General features: G+C 47.5%; 1 protein-coding gene and 1 long non-coding RNA gene across 3 annotated transcripts in view; both read left to right on the top strand.

Annotated features, from left to right (window-relative positions):
* Positions 1 to 23,856, top strand: part of llgl1 (LLGL1, scribble cell polarity complex component) — a 33,102-nt gene that overhangs the window by 6,602 nt on the left and 2,644 nt on the right. The window contains exons 2-19 of one of the 2 annotated variants that reach the window (XM_004918068.4): positions 4,945 to 5,042; positions 11,664 to 11,745; positions 12,247 to 12,362; positions 13,432 to 13,590; positions 13,709 to 13,871; positions 14,121 to 14,256; positions 14,499 to 14,553; positions 14,669 to 14,823; positions 15,558 to 15,775; positions 15,933 to 16,000; positions 17,987 to 18,140; positions 18,741 to 18,845; positions 19,377 to 19,669; positions 20,952 to 21,105; positions 21,195 to 21,348; positions 21,584 to 21,867; positions 23,207 to 23,471; positions 23,588 to 23,702. In XM_004918068.4, the coding sequence (XP_004918125.2) occupies positions 4,945 to 5,042; positions 11,664 to 11,745; positions 12,247 to 12,362; positions 13,432 to 13,590; positions 13,709 to 13,871; positions 14,121 to 14,256; positions 14,499 to 14,553; positions 14,669 to 14,823; positions 15,558 to 15,775; positions 15,933 to 16,000; positions 17,987 to 18,140; positions 18,741 to 18,845; positions 19,377 to 19,669; positions 20,952 to 21,105; positions 21,195 to 21,348; positions 21,584 to 21,867; positions 23,207 to 23,471; positions 23,588 to 23,702 (2,774 nt within the window). Of the gene's footprint in view, positions 1 to 4,944; positions 5,043 to 11,663; positions 11,746 to 12,246; positions 12,378 to 13,431; positions 13,591 to 13,708; positions 13,872 to 14,120; positions 14,257 to 14,498; positions 14,554 to 14,668; positions 14,824 to 15,557; positions 15,776 to 15,932; positions 16,001 to 17,986; positions 18,141 to 18,740; positions 18,846 to 19,376; positions 19,670 to 20,951; positions 21,106 to 21,194; positions 21,349 to 21,583; positions 21,868 to 23,206; positions 23,472 to 23,587; positions 23,703 to 23,856 lie in introns of both variants that reach the window. The other variant, XM_002935846.5, reaches the window with a different exon arrangement.
* Positions 6,471 to 11,650, top strand: LOC116407523. The gene is made up of 2 exons (XR_004220386.1): positions 6,471 to 7,615; positions 9,223 to 11,650. It is a non-coding gene; the product is annotated as an uncharacterized LOC116407523 (long non-coding RNA).

The following is a 23,856-nucleotide window of genomic DNA, read 5'->3' as shown; positions in this document are numbered from 1 at the left end:
AAAGCAACAGATCATTTCCAGGCCTCCCTGTTTCCTGTGCTCTATATTAGGGATTGGGCGCCCCGGCAGGGCCAGGTGTAATACTGAGCTGGCTCCATATCTGGTTTCCTTTTGTATGCATCACACCTCGGCTGCTTGCAAGCAGGAATTTAAGGGGTTCCCCCCCCCCCCCCCAAAAAAAGCGAAAGTTCTTCTTACATTAACTTTCTAGTGTCTTAGAGATGGGACCTATTCTAAGCAATGTTTCAGTTGGTCTTCCTTATTTATCTTGAGTATTTTTTGAGTGATTGTCTATCCTTTTCTAGTTATTTCCTGCCTGCAGCTGACAAATACTGTCTAGTTGTTGGTTCACTGACCCCGGCTTGACTGTGACGCTTCATATTTGTTGTTCTTATCATTCTCTTCTGGCTTTCTCCTATTCCTCTTCCATTCTTAATTCAAACTTTCCTGGTTGCTAGGGAAAGTAAGCCCTGGCAACAGAACGTTTCCTAACGGCTGCCTAGAGCAGGTGTGTTATCTGGCTGTTAGGTTAACCAGTCCATAGCAACTGCCCTGCTGTTTTGAAGTTAAAATAGAATAGACTCCTAGGCATCTTTTTTTATTTTTGTTTTATTTTTCTTATTTTATTTAGTTGCTGGGATCAGTGACCCCCTTGACCACTGTAAAGGTCCCCATACACGTTAAGATTCGCTTGCTTGGCGAGATGGCCAAGCGAGCGGATCTTCACCCGATATCCCCACCTATGGTTGGGCGATATCGTGGAGCGTGTAGGCTAATTCGATCGTTTGGCCCTGGCAATGGGGCAGTCGGTTCGGGGACCGCATCAACGAGTCAGTGCGGTCCCCGATCCGACTGAATTTTCTAACCTGGCCGATCGATATCTGGCCAATTTCAGGCCAGATATCTGGCCAATTTCAGGCCAGATATCTGGCCAATTTCAGGCCAGATATCTGGCCAATTTCAGGCCAGATATCGGTCGGGAATGCCTGTTGTTGCTGCCCCTACACGGGCCGGAAAGCTGCCGAATCAGTCTAAAGGTGGCCATACACGCACCGATATTATCGTACGAAACCTCGTTTCGTACGATAATCGGTGCGTGTATGGCATGTCGGCGAGTCGACCGATATCGCAGGAAGCTGCCGATATCGGACGACTCGCCGATCGGACAAGTTTGAAAATTTTGATCGGGCGCCATAGAAGGCGCCTGACCAAAATTCTCCCTTCAGAGCTGAATCGGCAGAAGGAGGTAGAAATCCTATTGTTTCTACCTCCTTACCTGCCGATTCAGCCCTGAATGGTGTGTGGCGGATCTTACGATGTTTCGTGCGACCGATGGTCGTACGAAACATCGTCGGATCGCCACGTGTATGGCCACCTTAAGGGACCGATATCTGCAGCTAGAATCGGCCCGTGTATGGGGCCCTTTACAGTTTCAGCTAAAGACTGTGTCCCAGTTTATTAAAATGGGAAGCCTTTGCTTTCATGGCCTGGGTTGGCCAACATATGACCCGATGCTATGTGAATCGGCCATGTTCTGCTGCATTGTTTCAGGAGTCAGAACCAGCAGAGAATATAAGCAGCCAGAGAGCCGTTACCATTATGCATTCACTGAACTTTTGCAACAGTTTTAGAAGCTCGTTTTATTTCTTTAGGCAAAAAAAATGTTTTTGGGTAAAGTTCCCCTTTAAGTGGAGAATGAGCACTCCATCACCTGCTTTTTTTCCCCCCACCCCAGCTGTATATCTGCCACCTCCAGCACATATGGAGGCTGTAAATCCTTTTTTCCAGTAAAAATGTGTAAAATGTGGAGCTGCCAGTGTATTTTCCTCTCCCATCTGTCCCTCACATTATGGGCGAACGCGCACACAATAATGCGTGCCGCCTATTAAGGTCTCGTGGCAATGCCTCTTCCTGGGGCCCTCCGCCTGTCTGTACACTTTGGAGAACTTTTAAATGCTCCCTGGCTGACGCAGAAGGAGCGGTGACCCATGGACCTACTTGGGAAAACACGTCCAACTGTCGCCTCTCTGTGCCCACATCATCCCCATGGGATATTGCAGACTGATTGGACCTTTAAAGGGGCAGATTTCAGCTGGTTCTGGTCCTTCAGACTGATTTGGCAGCTTCTCTGCTTGTGTATGGGCACCTCCGACAGGCCCACCTGACCAATATTTGGCCTAAAATTGTCCAGATCTTGTTCGGGCAGGTTTGATTATCCGTTGTTGAGGTGACCCTATGGCCACCTTAGCTTTTGGGGTTGTGCCATTGGCCTCCCCTACAGTCCAGTTAATCACAGTACAGGAATTGCTGCCTATCCCATAATCCTCCTTCAGTGACTGTGGGCCCCCATCTTTGTTCTGCTCCATGTATAGGGAGCCTCCTCCCTTCTTTACGGTTTTGTCTCGCTTTTTTTGTTTTTTTTTTGAAGACAAAAGCCCCCTTTTCCACAGCAGCGGATTAGATGCTCCGTGCTAACAATAGCCGACCCTTCCACCCCCCATCCTCCTTCCCTAATTTATCCATTGTTTGCTTGGGAAGTTGTAGATAAATGGGGCCCCGGCTCTCTGAAGTCTTGGTCAAATACCCAAGTGTTTGTAATGACTGGGGGGGGGGGGAGCCGCAAAACCTGTGCACGTCAGAGCTTCCTCGCTGTTTTGGTTAAAGTTTGCACGCCGCATCCTTCCATTCTTCTGTTGAATGGTCGGGGGTTTGTGTTTATATGAATGGGGAGGCTTCCTTCTATAAACAGGTGGCCAGTGCGGCAGTGTAGTCGGGCATTCTACGTGCCTCGGCACTGCATGGCTGAAAAGGGGGTTTGTTTATTTTTGCAGCTGGAATCTGGGGATAGGCCCTCCCTCCTCTTATGGACCTGGGGGGGAACAAAAAACGGAAGGGCAGTAAAAGTAAAATATATTGTGTAATGTGCCCCAATGTTTGGGTAAAAATTTCTTAAACTTTGTTGCACTGCATGGAACTAGCCAAATGCGTGAGTACCAGCAATTCTCTTACTAGCCGTCGGCATAACAGAATAGCCATCCCATAATGATGCCACAGGGGGGGGGGGCACCTGCTGCCCCTCTCTCCCACAGTCCAGTCCCTCTGCCAGTCTACCTGCTGGAAGAAGTTGCCCAGCCAATCCAATCATCGGCTAACTCTGATGTATTTCATTAACCTTAACTGCATGTAAGGAATTATCTTATTGGCTGCTGCATATACAGTGTTGGTGCCCCCTCCCGTGGGTCCACACAGGGCAGCTGCTTTAGGAATTTTCTGTTTAAAGGATAACTTCTTCAATTAGCCTCCCTCTTTCCAGCTTTCAAATGGGGGTCAGTGACCCCAGCATCCAAAAAACTATTGCTCTGTGAGGCTACAGTTTTATTGTTACTTTTTATAATTTTACTTTTCTATTCAATTCCTCTCCTAGTCATATACGGGTTCTTTTTCAAACCACTCCCTGGTTACTAAGGTCATTTGGACCCTAGCAACCAGATAGCTGTTGAAATTCCACGCTGGAGAGTTGCCAAACAAAAATAGAAAGAATTTAAAAACTACAAATAATAAAAGTATTATATTATCAGAATATTAACTTTTAGTACGATACAGAGGCCAACACAAAGGACCCGTTTGATGGAAGGATTCTGCTGGAGACCCTGGTATGAATCCCAGCTTGCTTTGGATAAGTCATTGTTGGAAAATTATATATCTAATATAGTGGGGACTGTAGGAGTTTCAGTGCTTGATTAATTTTCCTACTTACAGCCACATATTGGCGGTGCTGTTGGCGCAGGAAGTTGTTGCTTTGCGTCCTGTTGCAGGGAGGGTGCCGAGCTTGCCGGGAGTAGGATGGGAGCGCAGCGAGCCGGGAGTAGGATGGGAACGCTGCTAATTAGAATCAGATTGAGAGGGAGATCATTGATTCCTAGCGGATGCAGCTGTTATGTGATCTCACCCAACGTGAGGATAGCATCGCTCGGCTCCCACCCCGACCCATTCAAATGAGCCCTTCTGCTTGTGCTAGGGTGGCCCCTACCAGAACCGGAGGGGGGTGGGATCCCACAATCCTCATTTATGGGACCGCAATATATCCTTTTTTTGGCCAAAACCCCCTGGAATGTTTCCATTCCTCATTTTCTCTTCTTGTTTAGATCCTTTAGTGAGGGAAAACAACACTTTCAGCGATGGGAACGCAGCCCTAGCAGATGGGGCGCGCCTGTTTGCTTGCGCGGGGGCAAAGGGACATCTGCTCATTAGTGGCAAGTAGCGCAAACTGCCTCCCCGGCCAAGATAAGAGACCGCTAGATAACACTTTGGCCTTCGCATTCTCAAGCGGGTTTCTTTTTAATATGGAATATGGCGCGTGGGGGCAACCGGTTGGTAAGCGAGCAGGTGCTTTATTAGTGGGGGAAACGCTAACTGAGACTGACCTTCAGTTTAATAAATTGTGTAACCTTGTTTCCCCCTTGCTGGGTTCTGCCAGCCTTCCTCTCCTCGCATCAATATATATATATATATATATATATATTAATATACAGTAACACTTTACAGTACCGCCACCAGTAACGAAACTAGGGGTTTTCCAAGTCCTGTAACCCATAGCAACCAGATAGAAGTCCTAGTGCCAGACTGATCAGATAACAGTTGATTGGTTGCTTTGAATCTTCTATGACCCTTCTTTGTCCAACATAACTCATATTGGGGGCTTATTTGGTAAGATTGCGTGATTTTGCCACCTACATGTTGGGCCAGACTGGGCTGAACAATCACAAGGCCCCTGGCCCAACCAGCAGATTATGGGGCCCATTGGGAGAGAATAACGTCATTGAGCCAATAGTCCGTAGGGGAGGGGGTATTGGGTAGGGGCATTGGTACCCAGGGTGACTTGATTGCAAGCGTGTAAACAAGGCCAGCCGTGCCCTAAATAAGACTTTTCTTTCTTTTTTGCAGACCGTAGAACATGGATTCCCCAACCAGCCGAGCTCACTCGCTTTCGACCCCTTACTCCGAATTATGGCGATTGGAGCAAAATCGGGAGCTGTTAAAATGTATCCTTCTTTCTGATTGGTGCTTAGATGCCCAGAAGATAAGGAATGGGGGCTACGCATGGGTTTGGTCTATTCCAGGGCTGCTGTGCCATTGCGCTGTGTGTATAGAAACTGCCACTCCAAGTTGGTCTTTATTTGTTTTGGGTTTTTTTTCTTTCTATCCTACAGTTTATTTGTAGTGTAATTTGCCTAAACTTGTGCTCATTCTCTGGTTTCATGGGTAATTGGTATCACCTTGGCTGGGGGAAGGAGCCACAACAATAGCAGCTCCCTCATTTTCCCACGATGTGTCGGGGGCAGGGCTATCTCACTGCTAGGGATTATTAACCCATTTAGGCATCACCCCCCCCCCCCATATGGGCTGATTCCTTGTTGCACTGTATCCAGTGTTGTCTGTGGGGATCTGAGTATCCCTTTCCAATACTTGCCATATGTGTGATAATGTGTATAATCCACGTTAGGGCCGACAGGGGGAATACTGCCCTTGCCCCCATTTATAGTAGAGGGTGACCCTCAAGGGGGCCACACACGTGGCAATCTGACGATGTTTCAGTCGCACGAAACATCGTCGGATCCGCCACACACAGTCAGGGGTGAAACAGGCAGATAAGGAGGTAGAAACAATAGGATTTCTACCTCCTTCTGCCGATTCAGCCCTGACGGCAGATTTTGGTCAGGCACCTTCTATGGCACCTGATCAAAATCTTTTAACCGGTCTGATCGGCGAGTCGACCGATATCAGCAGCTTCCTGTGATATCCGTCGACTCGCCGACATGCCATACACGCACAGAATATCGTACGAAACGAGGTTTCGTACGATAGTATCGGTGCGTGTATGGCCAGCTTTAGGATGAGCTGGGGAACATAGCTTTAAAGGGGATGTAAACCCTGCTGCACTGCCCTGCTCAACCAAACTTAACTCTGTTGTTGCTGGACTACAAATCCCAGAATAATGTAACCTAGTGCACTTAGAGGCATGCTGGGAGCTGTAGTCCAGCAACATCAGGGTTGTAGTCTAAAATCAATATTGCACAATAAAACTTTCCCTAAACTTTTCCCCAAATCCCCACAAACAGCAACTTCTATTAAATGCAAAAAATCCCCCAATGAGAATCCCAGCTGATCTGTGTAAATCCGGCTCCCTGTTCTCTGTTCCTGCAATTGGAGTTGGGAGCATTAAGCCCAGTTTCCCAGCACTGAACAAGTCTGTCCCTTTATCCCCATGTCTGATTCCTGTGCCATATAATGAGGGGAAATAATGATATAATTATCTCTATATGTAAGGTACCAGCAAGATGCCTGACACAGTGCTGGGAATCAGCATTCTCATTGGTCAATTCTCTTGCATTTATAATGAAGGTTTTGATCAGTAGAATTCTCATTGGTGAATTTTCTTGCATCTATAATTGTTTTTCAGCAACTTCTATAGCAAAACTAGGGGGCACAGTGGGACAGTGTTATGGTTGGGTTTATAACCCCATTAAATACAAATAATATATTAAGTATATTTAGATGTTTTCACTATGATACATACAAGACTGGAATAACCAGTAAAATATGCTTTCTACAGATTTTGCTTAGTGATGTCATAAGTTATAAACGGTGCGTTATGATGTCACAAGTGGCACGTGACTTATTGCTGCTTGAAATAATCTACTGCCCTGTTACAATATGGGGTTGTTAGAACTTGCGAGTAGAATTTACGGGCACATTTATCAAAACACGAGTTTAGAGCTCTATACATAAAAACTCACCCAAGTTCTATTTATCCCTCTAGGATTTTTGGAAGCGTATTTATTAATGGGGGGAAAGTATTAACCATTTGATAAATACGCTTCTTAAGATCCCATAGGAATGAGAACATTGGTGAGTTTTTACTGTAATGTATTAAGATTGTAACTCAGATTTCTATGAATTTGCCCCTTAAAGTTCATTAAGAAGCCATCGTAGAAGTAGCATATACGGTATAGCTCCATGTGGTTTCCACGGCAACCATGACCATGGGTCATGGTCATGTATTGATCCCCAGTCTCTCTTATTCCCATTTATCCATGTGACTGATTGCTGTGGCCCCGCCGGCCCTGTATTTAGCTGTGACACCCTTGTAACATTTTCATTGGCTCTCGGCCTGTTCTCCCTCACGTGAGGTCATGGAGTGACAAATTGTAGATGGCTTGACGGGATATTTGCCATGCTGCTATATTTACCCCCCCCAGTCAGGGTAATTGCCGCAACAGCCATTGGTAACTTTCTGACCTTCCTTTCTAATTGCGTTGGCTCCGGGGCAGGGTTACTGTGGGGCCCCAGGGCTCAGCTTGGACCGGCACCAGTGGCCCTCTACACTCCTGGGCTTTCTGTGTACCCTAAAGGAACCAAGTTGTGGCATTTATATGGATCCTGGTGCATTGTGGGAACTTACTGCTTAGCTGCAAGCTCTTTGTTAGGCAGAGGGAAGCAATGCCCCCCCCCCCCCCCCCCAATAAAAGCTACTGTCTTTAACCCTTTGCATGTTGTATAGTGTTTCGATCATGCAGAACAATGCTTGGCCGGTCCTGTTTATCTCCTGGCTCGGGTAAGGATGGCAGTTTTAGAGAGGGGAGGGGGGGGGGATATAGCCGTCTCCAAGCAACCTCCCCTCTGAATAGCCACTCTATGCTCTAACATAAGGGATGGAATGTGCCCCCTCTCTCGAGCTGTCCAACTGAGTGCAGTTCCCATGGCGATGCCTAGAAGTATGGGCTGAGGGGAGCTGGGTGAGTGGAGTCCCTTACCCACTGCTTTGCTTTGCCTGGGAGACTTTATTATTACTTCTGGGAAAAGGGGGCAGGGGCAACTATTTAGAACTTTGAATTTTAGACTAGGCCTCCTGCCCCCCCCCCCTTCTAAAGTTGCAAAAGTATAATCCCAACTTTTCTTGGGAAGGGGGTTGGCAGTTGTACAACTGCTGCAGTGATTTCTTACCCATTTTTATTATGCTGCACCATCTAAATAGCTACACAGTTGCTATGATACTGACCCTAGCAACAGGCAGGAGCTTTGCATCCATATGAAAGCTCAGAAGGTGTCCATTTGTTCCGCAGCCTTCACATTTTCTAAGAGGCTGTAGCAGATCAGCAGGTGGCTTCTGGTAGGCGGCTAATCCATGTCTGAGGCGCGCAGGGAATCCTCCAATGGCCGGCCTGGGATTATTCTTCTTTAGTATATTGGCTGCCCTGTTGCTGGCGTAACGTGGCAGCAGCATCTGTCTATACTTCATATAGCACCAACATATTCCGTAGCACTTTATAGAGGTGACATATCAGTCAGTCCTTGTACTGGTGGAGCTTACAATCTAACCCTGTTACACAAAATATGGAAGGGCCAGTTCACTTTTGGTGGGGGACACTGCTCAGGGCCCCATTTTATATACAGGAATTACTAATCTGTAGTAGGATCCCAAATATCGGGTGGCGCTGGATTTATATAATCCCCAAATATCTTTTTTTTTTGTTTTTTAATACAGGTATGGGATCCCTTATCCGGAAACCCTTTATCCAGAAAGCTCCAAATTACGGAAAGCCCATCTCCCATAGACTCCATTTTAAACAAATAATTCAGAATTTTAAAACTGATTTCCTTTCTATCTGTAATAATAAAACAGTACCTGTACTTGATCCCAACTAAGATATAATTACCCCTTATTGGGGGCAGAACAGCCCTATTGGGTTTATTTAATGGTTAAATGATTCCCTTTTCTCTGTAATAATAAAACAGTACCTGTACTTGATCCCAACTAAGATATAATTACCCCTTATTGGGGGCAGAACAGCCCTATTGGGTTTATTTCATGGTTAAATGATTCCCTTTTCTCTGTAATAATAAAACAGTACCTGTACTTGATCCCAACTAAGATATAATTACCCCTTATTGGGGGCAGAACAGCCCTATTGGGTTTATTTCATGTTTAATTGAGACTTAAGGTATGGAGATCCAAATTACGGAAATACCCTTGGTCCCAAGCATTCTGGATAACGGGTCCTATACCTGTAAAGGCCTTTGAAGGGTGCTGGGAGCTGTAGTTGAACAGCAAAGCGTATTATGGGCTGTGTGAGCAGAGGATGAATGAGTGCTGCGGTGCCAGAGTATCTGCAGGATTGGTGCAGTGTGTAAACCTTTTTTTTTTTTTTTTTTTGGATCCAGAATTCTAGGTCGGAGTGCGGATATTTGGAAGACAGGGAGTTAGGAGCCGTCCAATAGGAGCTGAGCAGGTGGGCGGGCACACAGAGCTGCCTGTGTGCTGGGAATATCCAGGTCAGAATTCCTAAGCACGTTCCTACCCTGGGCACAGCCCGGCTTCCCTCGCACAAAAGGGGAGATTGTGTTCTTGCAGCTGGGGCTGACAGTGTGTGAGTAATGGGGCCTCTGTGTCGGCTCATGTCGGCTCCAGGGCCCCTGGCTCGGCCGCCTTCTGCTGGCGCGGGGCCCTTACTCACGTACAGCTGAGCCGCACTCTGCCCAACTGTATTGGCCCCCGTGCACCATCCTATCATCCCCAGTGAGTAGGCAGAAATGGCTCAGTGGCAAGCACTCTTTCTTAAAGGGGAACTGCACTCACAAACTATCTCTTGGCTAATGAAGGAGAATCTAATTGTAAGCAATTTCCCAATATACATTCCCATTGGCTTCAACATTATGTAACTTCTATTGAAAGCAACTTCCTGTCTGGCCATTTATATTCTCTGGTTCTGTCTCTCGGAGGACAATGGACTTTTCTGGTTCTGACCCTTGGAACATTGTAGCAGGAGTCCGCCCTCCTCCGGGCCTGATAAATCGGCTTCTGCTACATCGTTACATTGTTCTGGGACTTCATAAGGCACCTGCAGGATGGAGGGAAGATACGGGGCATCTGTTTACCGAAAAAAGTTTGTTTGGCGTGATAACAAATCCCCAGATTTCAGTATGACGCTACCTACAGCCTCCGCTCCAACTCCCTGGTCTGCTTTAACTCAGCAGCTGCTATTTATTGGTGTTCTTCCCTCTTCTGGCTCCCCATCAGAATGGCTGATAAGTCATATTGGCTCATACTTGGTGCAGGCCCAGTACAGGGTGGGAGCAATTTGGTACGGGTTCTGCACAGGGCACTGAAATTTGGTACGGGCCAATACAGAGTGCCAATATTTGTTACGGATGTAGTGCGGGGCCGGAGGCCGATGGCTGCTGGAGACCGTTGCCGGAGGCCGATGGCTGCTGGAGACCGTTGCCGGAGGCCGATGGCTGCTGGAGACCGTTGCCGGAGGCCGATGGCTGCTGGAGACCGTTGCCGGAGGCCGATGGCTGCTGGAGACCGTTGCCGGAGGCCGATGGCATGTACCTGGCTCTCTGCTGGATTTTCCATACTCCCACTCTCTGCTGGATGAATCCCCTCCATTAACTGGTCCTTGTTGGTGCTAGAGGGTGCTGCACCCATACCTTGGGGTGTATCCGTATCTCTTTAAAGGAAGCATCAGTACATACATATAGTATAAAGGGCCAGTAAGGCCAGTGAGGCTGTGTGTGGCACCAAGTCTTCCCCTTAAGACTGGCAGATAAGACTAATGCACAGTGCTGAGTAAGTGGGACCTGTGCCTCACATGGATAACTGCCCTCATTTAACCTCTGTGAATGTCCTGCCATCAGCGTATTCTACTGCTCAGTGAGGAACGTGTGTGAGACGATGGGGCTATTAATGCCCCCCCCAGCCGAAAGCCTCATTTGTCTTTTTTTATACAGTGCATTTCTGCTACAGTCCCCCAGTATTCACATACTGTGAGATCAATAGTTTTTTCGCTACTGGGGGCGGTGGCAAAGAGTTGGAAGAAGGCAAATAATTCAGAAACGATAACAAAAATAAATAATGGAGACCAATTGGCCATTCTATAACATACTAAAAGTTAACTTCAAGTTGAACCACCCCTTTAAAGGAAACTGAACTTAAGGTGTAGTGTATATAATGGCAGGTAAATTGTGCTCCTTTCTGCTGGTTGCTAGGCTGCCTGGCCCTAGCAGCCTGGTGGGTGTTACAGACATATATTGGGAAGATACAATTTTCTACTAGCAGTTTGTTGGTATCTGACCCGTCGCTGGCTGGAGTCCTAGCCGGGTATCCCTAACACTATTTCTGGTACAGAGGAGCCGGTGCCTCCTTTTCTGCTTGTGCTGGTCGGGCCCCGGCCCCGCATTGCTGAGGAGCCCTCCCACTCCATTCTTTTTGTCTGGATAATTGCCAGAAGCGTTTGAAATTCCATCGGGGCCTGGAATCTAATCTGGGCCCTTCCTTACAGTTAAAGGGACGTTGGATTTGGGGGGGAAAGGATGAAATGTAACACTAGCAGAATATAAACCTCCCAGGCTTAAAGTAAACAGCGGCGTCATCCCCGAAATAATGTCGTATATCAAATAATAGTGGGTGGGCCGGCACAACTGCCTCTCTCTGTATCAGCCTTGCTGGCCTGTAGTAGTTCCCATATCCTGTAAATGGCATTTATATACTGTCTGCAGGTATCTATAGAAGTGTGAGCTGCCAAATTGCTTGCCTCGCTTGGGACACCCCCAGGCAACTGCTTTTTTTGCAGTTTTTTTCCCTTAACGTCTGCCTTTCGTAGATATGGCGCCCCAGGCGTGGAGTTTACAGGTTTGCACAAAGACACAGCCACCGTGACCCAGATGCACTTCTTACCCGGACAGGTACTGGGTCCTTACAGCCTCACTGGGGATTTTAAAGGGCATGTAAACCCCAAAAGTTTAACTACCCCCCCCCCCCCAATTAAAGCAAATGTAATCTTTCTGTTTTACTGGTTATGACCCTTGAGACTGTGTGGGGGGGTAAAGCTCTTTCTGCAACATTGTTTCAGGAATGAAAACCCACAGTGCAGGGGAAAAGATGACCAGTTTGGGTTTGTGCCGTCACTGGTTAAATAGCTTGGCTCTTGCAAATGTCATCGTATTTTTTTTTTTCCTTCTATTGAAGGAAATTTACTGACAGGGACTAAATCTCTTGATGGCATGGCACTGCTATGTGTTTATTGCCTGAGCCTTAAGGGCAAGGCAAGTATCCAACACTGTGTATTGTAGTAGTAGTAATAATAATAATAATAATAAAAATAATAATAATAAAAATAATAATAATAAAAATAATAATAATAAAAATAATAATAAATATAAATAATGTTTGTCTCGCTGCCCCAGGGTCGCCTCCTTTCTCTGCTGGACGATAACACCATGCACCTATGGGAGCTGCAGCAGAAAGATGGCAGCTCCCACCTCGAGGAGACCCGCAGCTTCCTCCTTCCTGGCAAGCCAGGGTTCGACTGTGCTAAGTACTACGATGCCCTTCTTTCTCTCTCACGCTTGTCTGGGGACGGGAGGGCTCGGGGGACTGGGTTGGAGTAGGGAACTATGGACTGGGTATTCCTATAGCAACCCAAATGGGCCCCACAGAATTGAAGCTGTAACGTTACCCCCTATGAGCAGGAAGTTACCTTTGGGGACTTGGTGTCATTGGATGTGTTTAGCACCGTACATGGGCCAGTAGGTCTCCGACTCAATGGGTACCTACATCATTCTGTGGGTGCATTTCTCTCCGCAGTTGGTCCCCAATTGTGAAGCAGCCATTGAGCCAGGGACCAAATGATTTAATCAGTCCCTGAAACGGCCAATTAGCTCATTTGGTGGTTTTGCCAAATGTTCTTCCTGTGGGTACAGAGCCACATTCTTAGGAAGAGCAGTTTAGCCGCTGTTTGCGCTCAGCCGCGGTCACGGATAATTTTCCCATTAGACTTCTGGGAAATACTGGAATGTTTGACCTTTTTTCCCATATGAGGGAGTTGTAAGGCTTTGGAAGTTAGTAGTTACTCAAGCGTGGGGGTGAAAGGCGCACTGTGGGTTGGGTATGGAGGTGGCTGGAGAAGGGCTTCGCTTCCGTTTGTGGCACTGTGGTGGTTGGTAGCCCATTGTCTCCCTCACCAAGCCAACAGCAATCTATGGAATGCACTTGCACCTACTGAGCTGTATATCAAGAGTAGGACATAGCCGAGATGCAATAAATCCATCATTCTTCAATTCTGGTTGACTACCAAACTAGAGACTAGAGCCTAATCAGCCCAACTGCGCCACCTATGGACAAAAATATTATTGCCGTTATGAACATGGCGTTGTAATGGTGCCGAGTTTGCTCCACTTCTGGTAACTCATTGAAATCAACAACTAGATCTGCTGGTCTATTGACACCTACATCATTTATTGTCACATGACCATGCTTAAAAAAAAAAAAAAAAAAATGGGTGCAAATGCTGACCAGAACTAATTATTTTTGGTGGGTCAAGGGCCTTAGATATCTGACGCTCTTTTTAATGCATTTATTGCCATTTGCAGCTCTCCCCCGAGTTTTACACGAGTGACTGTCATACTGATAACTGCCTCGTGCGAGGTGGCCGGCCTCGGGACAGAAGGAGGAGGGGTGTACTTTATCCAGATCCCCAGTTTAAAATTGCTGGAGGAGAAGACTTTGCTTCAGGATGAAATCGTTAAAAGGTATAATGGTAGTTACCCCCCCCCCCCCCCCCCCCGGCATGCTCTGGCACACTGTACTTTATCCCTGCCCCTTTGAAAGTGGCTACTGGGTGCCATATTGTTTCCTCTGTTTTGCCAGCCTGCCGGAGGAGTACAGGTGCGGGAAAACTCTAGGACCTGTCGAGTCTTTGCAAGAGCATCCGTGCCAACGCGGGACGATCCTGATTGGCTACAGCCGGGGGCTGGTGGTTTTGTGGGACCAGGAGGGTCGGAAAGTGGAGCATCTGTTTCTTGGGAACCAGGTCAGTAGGGTTAGGGGCTCTGCAGGGTATATGGCCACTTACAGGCTGTTCACAAAACAAAACCAGAGACGATGCCATGTAATTTTTGGTGTTTTTTAGCCATTTTCAGGGAAAACAAGCCCGTGGGGTTCCATGGTTCAGTAGAATGTTGCAAAACCCTTGATATGCTCATTAGGAGGTTCTTGATTCCTTGCTGGTATATCTTCATTCCTCTCATGCTATATCCTTTGGCTTGTCTGTACCCTACAGCAGTTGGAGAGTGTCTTCTGGGGGCGCAAGGGGACTTCATTCATCAGCTCCCACAGCGACGGAGGGTATATGGTATGGGAAGCGGCTAGTGATTCCAGCACCACGTCGCAGCCAGTCACCTCTAAAATACCATATGGTGAGTAGCCGGAGGCTTTGGTTACATCATCTTTTGCTAAGGGCCAATGTACACCACACCCCCTAATCTGTAAAACTGAGACACAGGCAGGAACTTGAGCTAGGGAGGGTCTCTTGTAGGGTAAATGTACACAGGGTGGTATAGAGTGTGTCCAAGGTGTATATTTCCCCTTTTATATAACTGGTCCTAATTTCTATCTACACATTGAAAAGCCAATCTAATCATGTCTGCCTCCTCTCAAGGTCCATTTCCCTGCAAAGCCATCAACAAGATTCAGTGGAGGTCCAGCAGTTCTGGGTAAGTGTCTGTCGCACGTAGGGGGTCTGTGGAGGTGCTAGCGCTCCGTTGCCTAGAGACAAGGTGTCCTCTGTGTGGCTATTGCCCCTGACTGGTCTTCCGTGTCCTTCATCAGGAACCCATACATCATATTCAGTGGAGGAATGCCCCGGGCCAGCTACGGAGACCGTCACTGCGTTACTATCCTTCAAGGGCAGAACCTGGTTACCCTGGATTTCACTTCTCGCGTTGTTGACTTCTTTACAGTGTGCCCTCTCAAGAGTGAAGATGGTAAGCCCGGGCTCTGTGTGCTTGTGTGCCCTTAATGGCTCGCTAACGGCAAATACATGGAGCTTCCAAGTTGGGAAAACTAACGAACTGATGAATTTTTCTAAAGACTACTTCCCCCCTCTTTGAGCGAAGCTGGCGCCTGCTTTATTAGCCATGGGTGCCCCCCCATGTTGCTAGCATTCTTCAGCATATAATAAGGGGTTTATGTATGCTGATAGTTCATTGAACACTTCCCCGGGCTGCTCTTTGTAGGTTTTGCCGGTGTCCTGTGCAGTCTTGGTCTTGGCCCTAATTTATAAGCACTTGTTTTAAAGCTATTAAATGATTCTCATATCCTGAGTTGACTTCAAGAATTGAGGGGCCCCAGTGCCTGCCTGACCATGCCCTGCTCAATGCCACCCCTGATCCACCCAAACTCTGCTCCATTAGCATTAGCCCTCCCCACTTGTACTGGGTCCCTGATAGGACTCCTGCCTCCACAATGATGGTGTTGCCCATTTTCCATCTCTGCTGGGATTGGACTTCCTAGGACCTTTTGAAGATCCTGACACTGAGGTCTCAATCTCATTGTCTGACTGGGCCTCTTAGGGCCCACCGGGGAAGATACCATTGAGAGCCTACACGTAACAGGTGTCCTATAGTAGTATGACTGAGCGAAAAGGGCTGATATCCTAGGCTGCTTCATGGAATCTGCTTATGAACGTCACCCCTTATGTTCTGTGCTCCCTTTGCAGACTCAGACAATCCCACTGCTCTGGTAGTGCTGGTGGAGGAGGAGCTGGTGGTGATTGATCTGCAGACCCCTGGCTGGCCGACCGTTCCCACCCCTTACTTGGCCCCCCTCCATTCCTCCGCCATCACCTGCGCCTATCACATCTCCAATGTCACCACCAAGCTGTGGGAGAGGATCATCAGCGCGGGGGAACAGCAGAACCCCCAGTTCTCCTCTGTGGTGAGTAACATGCAGTGGTGATATCTACCATGGAATACCCTTAGGGGGCGCTGCTTTGATAAGTAGGTGGCCATTGGCTTGGAGTCTGACTTCTGTAGTCACTATGCTATATGTCCCCTAACTGCTGTGTGCTCACTTATGCTCTGTCCTGTTTCAGAACTGGCCAATAGATGGAGGAAGGAATTTAGCGGAGGAACCTGCACAGAGAGGGCTGCTTCTTACAGGGTAAGTATGGTGGCCCAAGTACAGTATCACTGAAATCGCTATACAGCTTAGTCTCTTGCTATATAGATAGCCATCACAATATGCTGCAAAAAGACACACCTTGAATCCCACAACTTTTCTTGGTGGAAAATTCTATAACCTGACTGCCCTTACAGCAAAGGAACCTTTTATATGCTGATTGTGAAATCTCCTTTCCTACAATGTTAATGGATGTCTTCTGGCTTGAACTGGATCGGAGATTGGATAAAATTTATTGTACTTTAGTGTTGATAACATCTCCGCCAGAGGTCTCTCCCTTCTATGGTTAATTAAGCCTCTTCTCATTTGAAGTGGTCCATTCCCTTATTTAATTTGGTTGCAGTTTTCTGTACTTTTTAAAATCCTTCCACACTGTGAAATTGTTATCTTCGGCACTGATGTTCCTCTGCTGTTTGGTTAGGAGGGGCGTGCATGCAAAGATGATGTTTCTATATACAAATGTAAGTGTTGCAGGAGATGGATGAGTAGTGAGTCTCTCTGTATCTCCCCAGTTGGGCGTGGGATGTCTCTCCTGTTTCATTTGGCCTCTACTGGGAGGAAGAAAAACAAAAATTGGAAGGATTTTGTTTTGGGAGGGGGAATCAAATCCAAGCAGTGGGATTCTGGCAATACCCAGGAGCGTGATAGGGAAGTGTGAGAGTACAGAGCCGTGTCAGCACAGCGCCAGATGTGTGTGGGGGGGAGCGCGGGGAAGGTTATCCTCCCTCACATTGGCCCTTATTGCTGGCTCTGTGTATGAGGAGAATTTTCCCTGCATGCATTGCAGCACATTGCTCATTCTGACTCTCACACCATCATGGATGAGAGATTTGATTGGACAGTCTGGATAATGAGGACTTAACCCCCTTTGGTATCCCCCTTAGGACATGCAAGGCCTTGGGGGGCTGATATAGGGCAATGATACTTTGATATTCCCTTTAATCATTCTCACATATCCACAGACTGCGTTGGCTCATTGCACAAAGTAATCAGACTTGAGACTTTTTTCTTAGTGTTAAGTCTGTTCCACCCATCTGCTCTCTCTGCCTGGCCATATGGACAGAGATAACCTCTTAAAGGTGGGGCTGTTATGACCCTGGTGCTCCCAGAGACTGGGGCATATAGGGACCGGCCTGTTTCAGCGTTTAATTATATGGCACCAGTTAAGCAATATTTAATTGTCCCTGGTTTCTAGATGAATGCCGTTGAAGGGGGTCAGTGACCCCGGTAACCAGGGATTCCTGAACAGAGCTCTGAATATAGAGCCAAACAGATAAAATCCTAAGGGAAAAGTGTATTTCTCACTACAGAAGCAGCACCCTTTGCTCCCCAGTCACCTAAAGGAAAACTATACCCCCAGAATGAATTTTTAACCAAAAGTTTATATTATATATTATATTAAAGAATCTCTTCAAACTGGAATAGATATATAGATATATAGATATATAAATATTATAAATAAATATTATAAATAAATAATATTATATATATAATATAGAGAGATATGAGAGATAGATAGATATGATATGGGTAAATATTGCCCCCTTGATCCTCCATTTAGTGATGGGCTGTGTGCTCCCTCAGAGATCAGCTGACAGGAAATAATGGGAGTAAAAGGCAGAACTCTGCCCATTCATTGGCTGATGGGGCCTAGCATGTATGTGTGCCTTGGCTTGTTTGTGTGCACTGTGAATCCTATGATCCCAGGGGCCCTTTATTCTTAAAATGGCAGTTTTCTATTTAGGATTACCCAATGGCACATACTGCTAAAAAAGTATATTTTTATGAAAATGGTTTATTTAGATGAAGCAGGGCTTTACATATGAGCTGGTTTATTCAATACAGTTTTATGAAGACCTACATTGTTTAGGGGGGTATAGTTTTCCTTCAATACTCTATTACCTAGCCTAGTATGGGCACTAAGTGGCTTGGTGTGGATGTGACTATGAAGCATTCCCTGTATCCCAGGCATGAAGACGGCACGGTGCGCTTCTGGGACGCCTCCGGCGTGGCGCTGAGACCGCTGTACAAATTAAGCACGGCTGGGATCTTTCAGACAGATTGCGACCACAACGAGAGTTTCAACCAAAGCAACGACGAAGAGTGGCCCCCCTTCCGCAAGGTACGGACCAGGTCTCCTAGCGCAAGCGTGCAGGGATATTGTATCAGGGCCTTGGAAGGGTTAAACGCACTCAGTGTTCAGTTCTGGCATCTGCTCCGGGGAACTTTGGCTGCACTCGGGCTGGGGATCCTTTACAAAATCTGTGCTCCACCCGAAAATCCACGTCTTGTAGGCTGACTTGTGTTTGGCTCCATTCTCTGCCCCCAGTGGCCCTAATCCATTTACAGAAAGCGCAGTGTGTTTAATCACGCAGAGGGGTGGATAAGGTTGTAACTGTCCAACAATCATTAGTTTTTTTACCCTTCATTGGAAAAGCCTGTCGTTCATGGGCCAGTGGTTCGGCATCACCCATTGGCCTATACGTTGCCTCAGCTGATCTTCAGGTTCCTCCAAAAACAGCTGTTGCCTGGGGGATATGTAAACCTCTGCTGAGTTGCCGTATGGCTTGCTCCCATTTATATCCATAGATGATAGGAATGTTCTGTATATGGAACAGTCCATTCAGACTTGGGTGCCCCCCCCCGCCTTGCATACAGATATTGCTGTGCCTTTTTGGGTGCAATTTAGGTTTCGGGCATTTATGCTGCTCCTGTTCTGTAGGTCGGCTGTTTCGACCCTTACAGCGATGACCCGCGCCTGGGCATACAGAAGATTGCCCTTTGCAAGTACAGCGGCAAGATGCTGGTGGCTGGCACTGCCGGGCAGGTAAGTGGGGCCTGTGCCTTTTTGTTATAAAACTGAGAAACTGCTTTTCCACCCCAATCATAGCTGCAAGTGGAGCTAATAAAAAGTTGTGACTTTCTGCATCATGTTAAAGGTGCACTTTCCCTTTAAAGGGGTGGTTCACATTTACGTTAACATATGTTATAGAATGGCCAGTTTTAAGGAACTTTTCAGTTAGTCTTCATTTTTTTATTTCTTATAGTTTTTGATCTATTTGCCAATTTCTTGTAACTCTTTGCAGCTTTCAAATAGGGGTCACTGACCCCGGCAGCCAAAAACTATTGCTCTGTGAGGCTGAAGTTTTATTCTTATTACTTTTTTTTTTTTAACTTGTTTTTCTATTCAGGTCCTCTCCTATTCATTTACCACCCTTTCATTCAAACTGCTCCCTGGTTGCTAGGTTATATGGACCCTAGCAACCAGATAGCCGTTAAACAAAGATTAGTGTGAGATGTTGAGCCTATTTCCTATGCCCCAGGGCCTTTTGTCAATATCGCTATTCCCTTCCTGCAGGTTCTGGTCATGGATCTGAACGACGAGAAGGTGGAGCACACCATCAACGTGGCCACAGTGGATCTGTTACAGGAAAGGGAGGGATTTACGTGGAAGGGCCACGATAGGCTGACCCCAAGGAATGGCTCCCTCTTCTTCCAGCCTGGTTTCCAGACCATCACGTTGGTGCAGTGCATGCCCCCGGCCGCTGTCACTGCCGTCGCGCTGCATTCAGAGTGGAACCTGGTGGCGTTTGGCACTAGCCACGGCTTTGGGCTCTTTGATTATCACCGGAGGAGCCCTGTGCTTGCCCGGTAAGAGAGGAAAAATAATTGCACATAAAGGTTAAAATAAGGAGGTTTAGGGTAAGAAGGTATCCATCTTCCCTTTTGGATTTTGCTGGAGAGAAAGTTATGTAATCATTAATTGAAGTGATACTGATAGGTTCAAGATTTGATAGGAACTTGTTGAAAAACCTGCCCAGGGCCAAACTAGCTGCCAGCATAGGGATTCCCCTGTACTAAGCACAATTCAGCAGGAACAGCCCCCTAAGTTTGCCCATAGCCTGTACAGAGAGATCCCATAAAACTATGGCAGCATAGGTATTCCCCTGTACTAAGCACAATTCAGCAGGAACAGCCCCCTAAGTTTGCTCATAGCCTGTACAGAGAGATCCCATAAAACTATGGCAGCATAGGGATTCCCCTGTACTAAGCACAATTCAGCAGGAACAGCCCCCTAAGTTTGCTCATAGCCTGTACAGAGAGATCCCATAAAACTATGGCAGCATAGGGATTCCCCTGTACTAAGCACAATTCAGCAGGAACAGCCCCCTAAGTTTGATCATAGCCTGTACAGAGAGATCCCATAAAACTATGGCAGCATAGGGATTCCCCTGTACTAAGCACAATTCAGCAGGAACAGCCCCCTAAGTTTGCTCATAGCCTGTACAGAGAGATACCATAAAACTATGGCAGCCATGTCTGAGAAATGATCCATTCATTAGTGCTTTGGAGCAGAATGAAACCCCCTGCAGAGCCAAGGCCCTATGAATTCTAAGTGAATGTATAAATGTTTCAGTGATTGGCAGCACTAAGTGTATAATTTATGAATGCCATATGCAAAGCCTTCAGTCTGCCCCAGGGGCTGCCAGCAGGGCTCCTTCTCCCTCTCGGGGTGCTGTGTGTTTATCCAAAGGCTTTTTCCAGTGTATAGAGATTTAATTGTGGTGCGGGATGAGCGGTGTGTGGGATGTATCTGGCACCGCAATCCTAATTCCACTTGATGGGAAGTCAGTGTGTGTACAAACCTGCCATGATCGTCTCCGGATCCGATCGATGGACATGAAACCCTGGAATCAATTGGTTACTCATTAATAATGCAGGGTGATGTCTCTGGGATTGTAGTTGGCAGTCTCTCTGTAGCCTGATACCCTCTGGGTTGTACAGGGGGGTGCTAATGTCGTTTGGCTTCCCCTGCCGGGAATATCACTGCTGCCGGGAGTAACTGCCATCCTTCCCTAGATATTGGGGGGGGGGGCACCATCACTCTGTGTGATTTGCCTGGAAGTGGGGCTGAAATGTCGTCTTTCTCTAGGTGCACTCTGCACCCCAATGACTCGCTCGCTATGGAGGGTCCCTTATCCAGGGTGAAGTCCCTGAAGAAGTCCCTACGGCAGTCGTTCCGCAGGATACGGAAGAGCAGGGTCTCTGGGAAGAAAAGGCCAAACACAGGCAGCCCCCCCAGCAGGGTAAGGAGCAGTTAATGAAAAATGTGCATATTGGTGAAATTTGGGCTAATCGGCTTATAAAACTGCTACTGTTTCTTTGTTGCTATTAGCTACAGGAGGCCAACGCTCAGCTGGCGGAACAAGCTGGGCCACATGACCTTGACATTGCCCCCGTGCAGAGAAGGATTGAGCCCCGCTCGGCCGATGATTCCCTGTCGGGTGTCGTGCGTTGCTTGTATTTTGCAGACACTTTCCTACGGGACGGTAAGGAATTAAGGCTCATCGTGCACCGTACAAATTCTCCCCCATAGTTGCCTGTCAGTGGATTTAGGCAATGGTTCATATATTGGGGATGGGGTCTGGAACATGAACCCTGGTACTAGTATCGATCCTCTTCTACTCCATCAAGTCACCCCACGAGCCAATCAGATTGTGGTGTGGAAGTGTTGGGTGCTCCTGTCTTTCACTGTCAGACTAAACACCCATTTTTGTTATTTAGCGATCCATCACGGCCCCACCATGTGGGCAGGCACCAATTCCGGCTCTGTATTTGCGTACGCTTTAGAGGTGCCTTCGAGGGAGAAGTTATCGGACCGCTCGGCAGAGGCTGTGTTGGGCAAGGAGATCCAGCTCATGCATCGGGCCCCGGTAGTGTCCATCGCAGTGCTGGACGGGCGGGGAAACCCCCTGCCTGAGCCCTTTGAGGTTTCCCAGGATTTGGCCAAAGCCCCGGACATGCAAGGGACCCACTCGGTGCTCATCTCTTCCGAGGAACAGTTTAAGGTCAGTTTTGGATGAAGCTGCATTTGCCCTGCTGGCACCACATGGGCTTCATGGTGCGCTGTGACCGGCAGAACTGCACTGCTCTAGTGGCCTGTGGGCTGATTGGCCAGATTGCTTAAGGGTGAAGACACACTGAGCAGCTACTTTTTCACGGCTACTACACTCTAGAAAATCCCCTGCCATAGACAATAGAATAGCTCTGTGTGCCTTAACCCTAAAGGAACAGTAACCCCCAAAAAATAAAAGTAATTAGAATATAATGTACCATTGGCCTGCACTGGTAAAACTGCTGTGTTTGCGTCAGATTACTACCTGCTGTCCAGAACCAGAATCACCTCAGATGGGAGTAGGGAGAGTTGCATCTACGTTTGGGGTGTCTAATTCGGACAGCTGGGGGTTTGTGTCTCCTTTAAAAAATAAAGTAACCCAAATTTGTACCTTGTACAACCCTCCTTTACTCCAACCAAACAAAGGAAACCTGACCTGAAAAGACCAAGCTGGATAACTGGGTTGGTGCAAATGGGGCAGACTGGCTGCTTGGAGCATTCTGCTTCATTATTGGCAGTGCTTTGCCTCACTGCAGCCTTGCCTTACATTCTGAGCAGCTGCTGCTTTGTTATAGGAAGGAAGTGGCGCGGGCTGTGATTCAGCGGAAATGAGCTTCCCACAGCAGTACACACACACACACACACACACACACACACACACACACACACACACACACACACACACACGGGTATAATATTGTACTGGCAACTTAGTTACTCTGGTACACAGGCGGGTATAGTATTATGGTATATATGGTTTATGTATGTGAGGGGATAGATAGGTCAGTGTGGGTCTGTATGGGAGTGGATAGATAGGTCAGTGTGGGTCTGTATGGGAGTGGATAGATAGGTCAGTGTGGGTCTGTATGGGAGTGGATAGATAGGTCAGTGTGGGTCTGTATGCGAGTGGATAGATAGGTCAGTGTGGGTCTGTATGTGAGTGGATAGATAGGTCAGTGTGGGTCTGTATGTGAGTGGATAGATAGGTCAGTGTGGGTCTGTATGTGAGTGGATAGATAGGTCAGTGTGGGTTTGTATGTGAGTGGATGGATAGGTCAGTGTGGGTCTGTATGTGAGTGGATGGATAGGTCAGTGTGGGTTTGTATGTGAGTGGATAGATAGGTCAGTGTGGGTTTGTATGTGCTAACTATGTAGTGACTTGGTTACTTGGGTGCTGGTGCACAGGTGGGTGTAATGTACCTGTAACTTGCAATGCACAACATTATGGCATCGGGAAAGTAACTAAGAGGAAAACCCTGGTTTATATTTTTTTTACCTTCTGCGCTCGCCAGGTATTCACGTTGCCCAAGGTCAGTGCCAAGACAAAGTTTAAGCTGACTGCCCACGAGGGCTGCCGCGTGAGGAAAGTCGCCCTCGCCACCTTCACCAGTGCCACTTCCGACGACTACTCCGAGAACTGTTTGGCGTGCTTGACCAATCTGGGGGACATCCACGTGTTCACTGTGCCGGGGCTGCGGCCTCAAGTGCGCTACGACTGCATACGGAAGGAGGACATCAGTGGCATCGCCTCCTGCGTATTCACCAAGTACGGGCAAGGTGAGGCCAAGGCAGAGGGGTAACCTGATTGGCAGATGTAGAACAGTCATGGCTGAAGGACATAAGTGGCATATCCCTGTAACCAGACCTAATGGCGGTTCTTTGCTGACCCCCAGGCTTTTACCTGATCTCCCCCTCGGAGTTTGAACGCTTTTCTCTGAGTGCCAAGAACATCACAGAACCCGTGTGTCTGGTGGAGTTTGATCGGCCCCACGATCCATTACACTTCAGGTAAGAGGGCTCCGCAGTTGCCCTTGGTGGCACAGGGGTTGCCATTGCTGCCCAGCACTACACTGGTCTGGTTAAACTACAGGCAAGTTTCCTTCCATGGGCCAGAAGCTTTCTAGTTGCTTCATTGGTCAGGGTTTGCTGGTATTCCGTGGGA

Source organism: Xenopus tropicalis, chromosome 9 (genome assembly GCF_000004195.4).
Source record: "Xenopus tropicalis strain Nigerian chromosome 9, UCB_Xtro_10.0, whole genome shotgun sequence".
NCBI classification, from domain to species: Eukaryota; Metazoa; Chordata; class Amphibia; order Anura; family Pipidae; genus Xenopus; species Xenopus tropicalis.
This window is presented reverse-complemented; position numbering and strand designations above follow the sequence as displayed.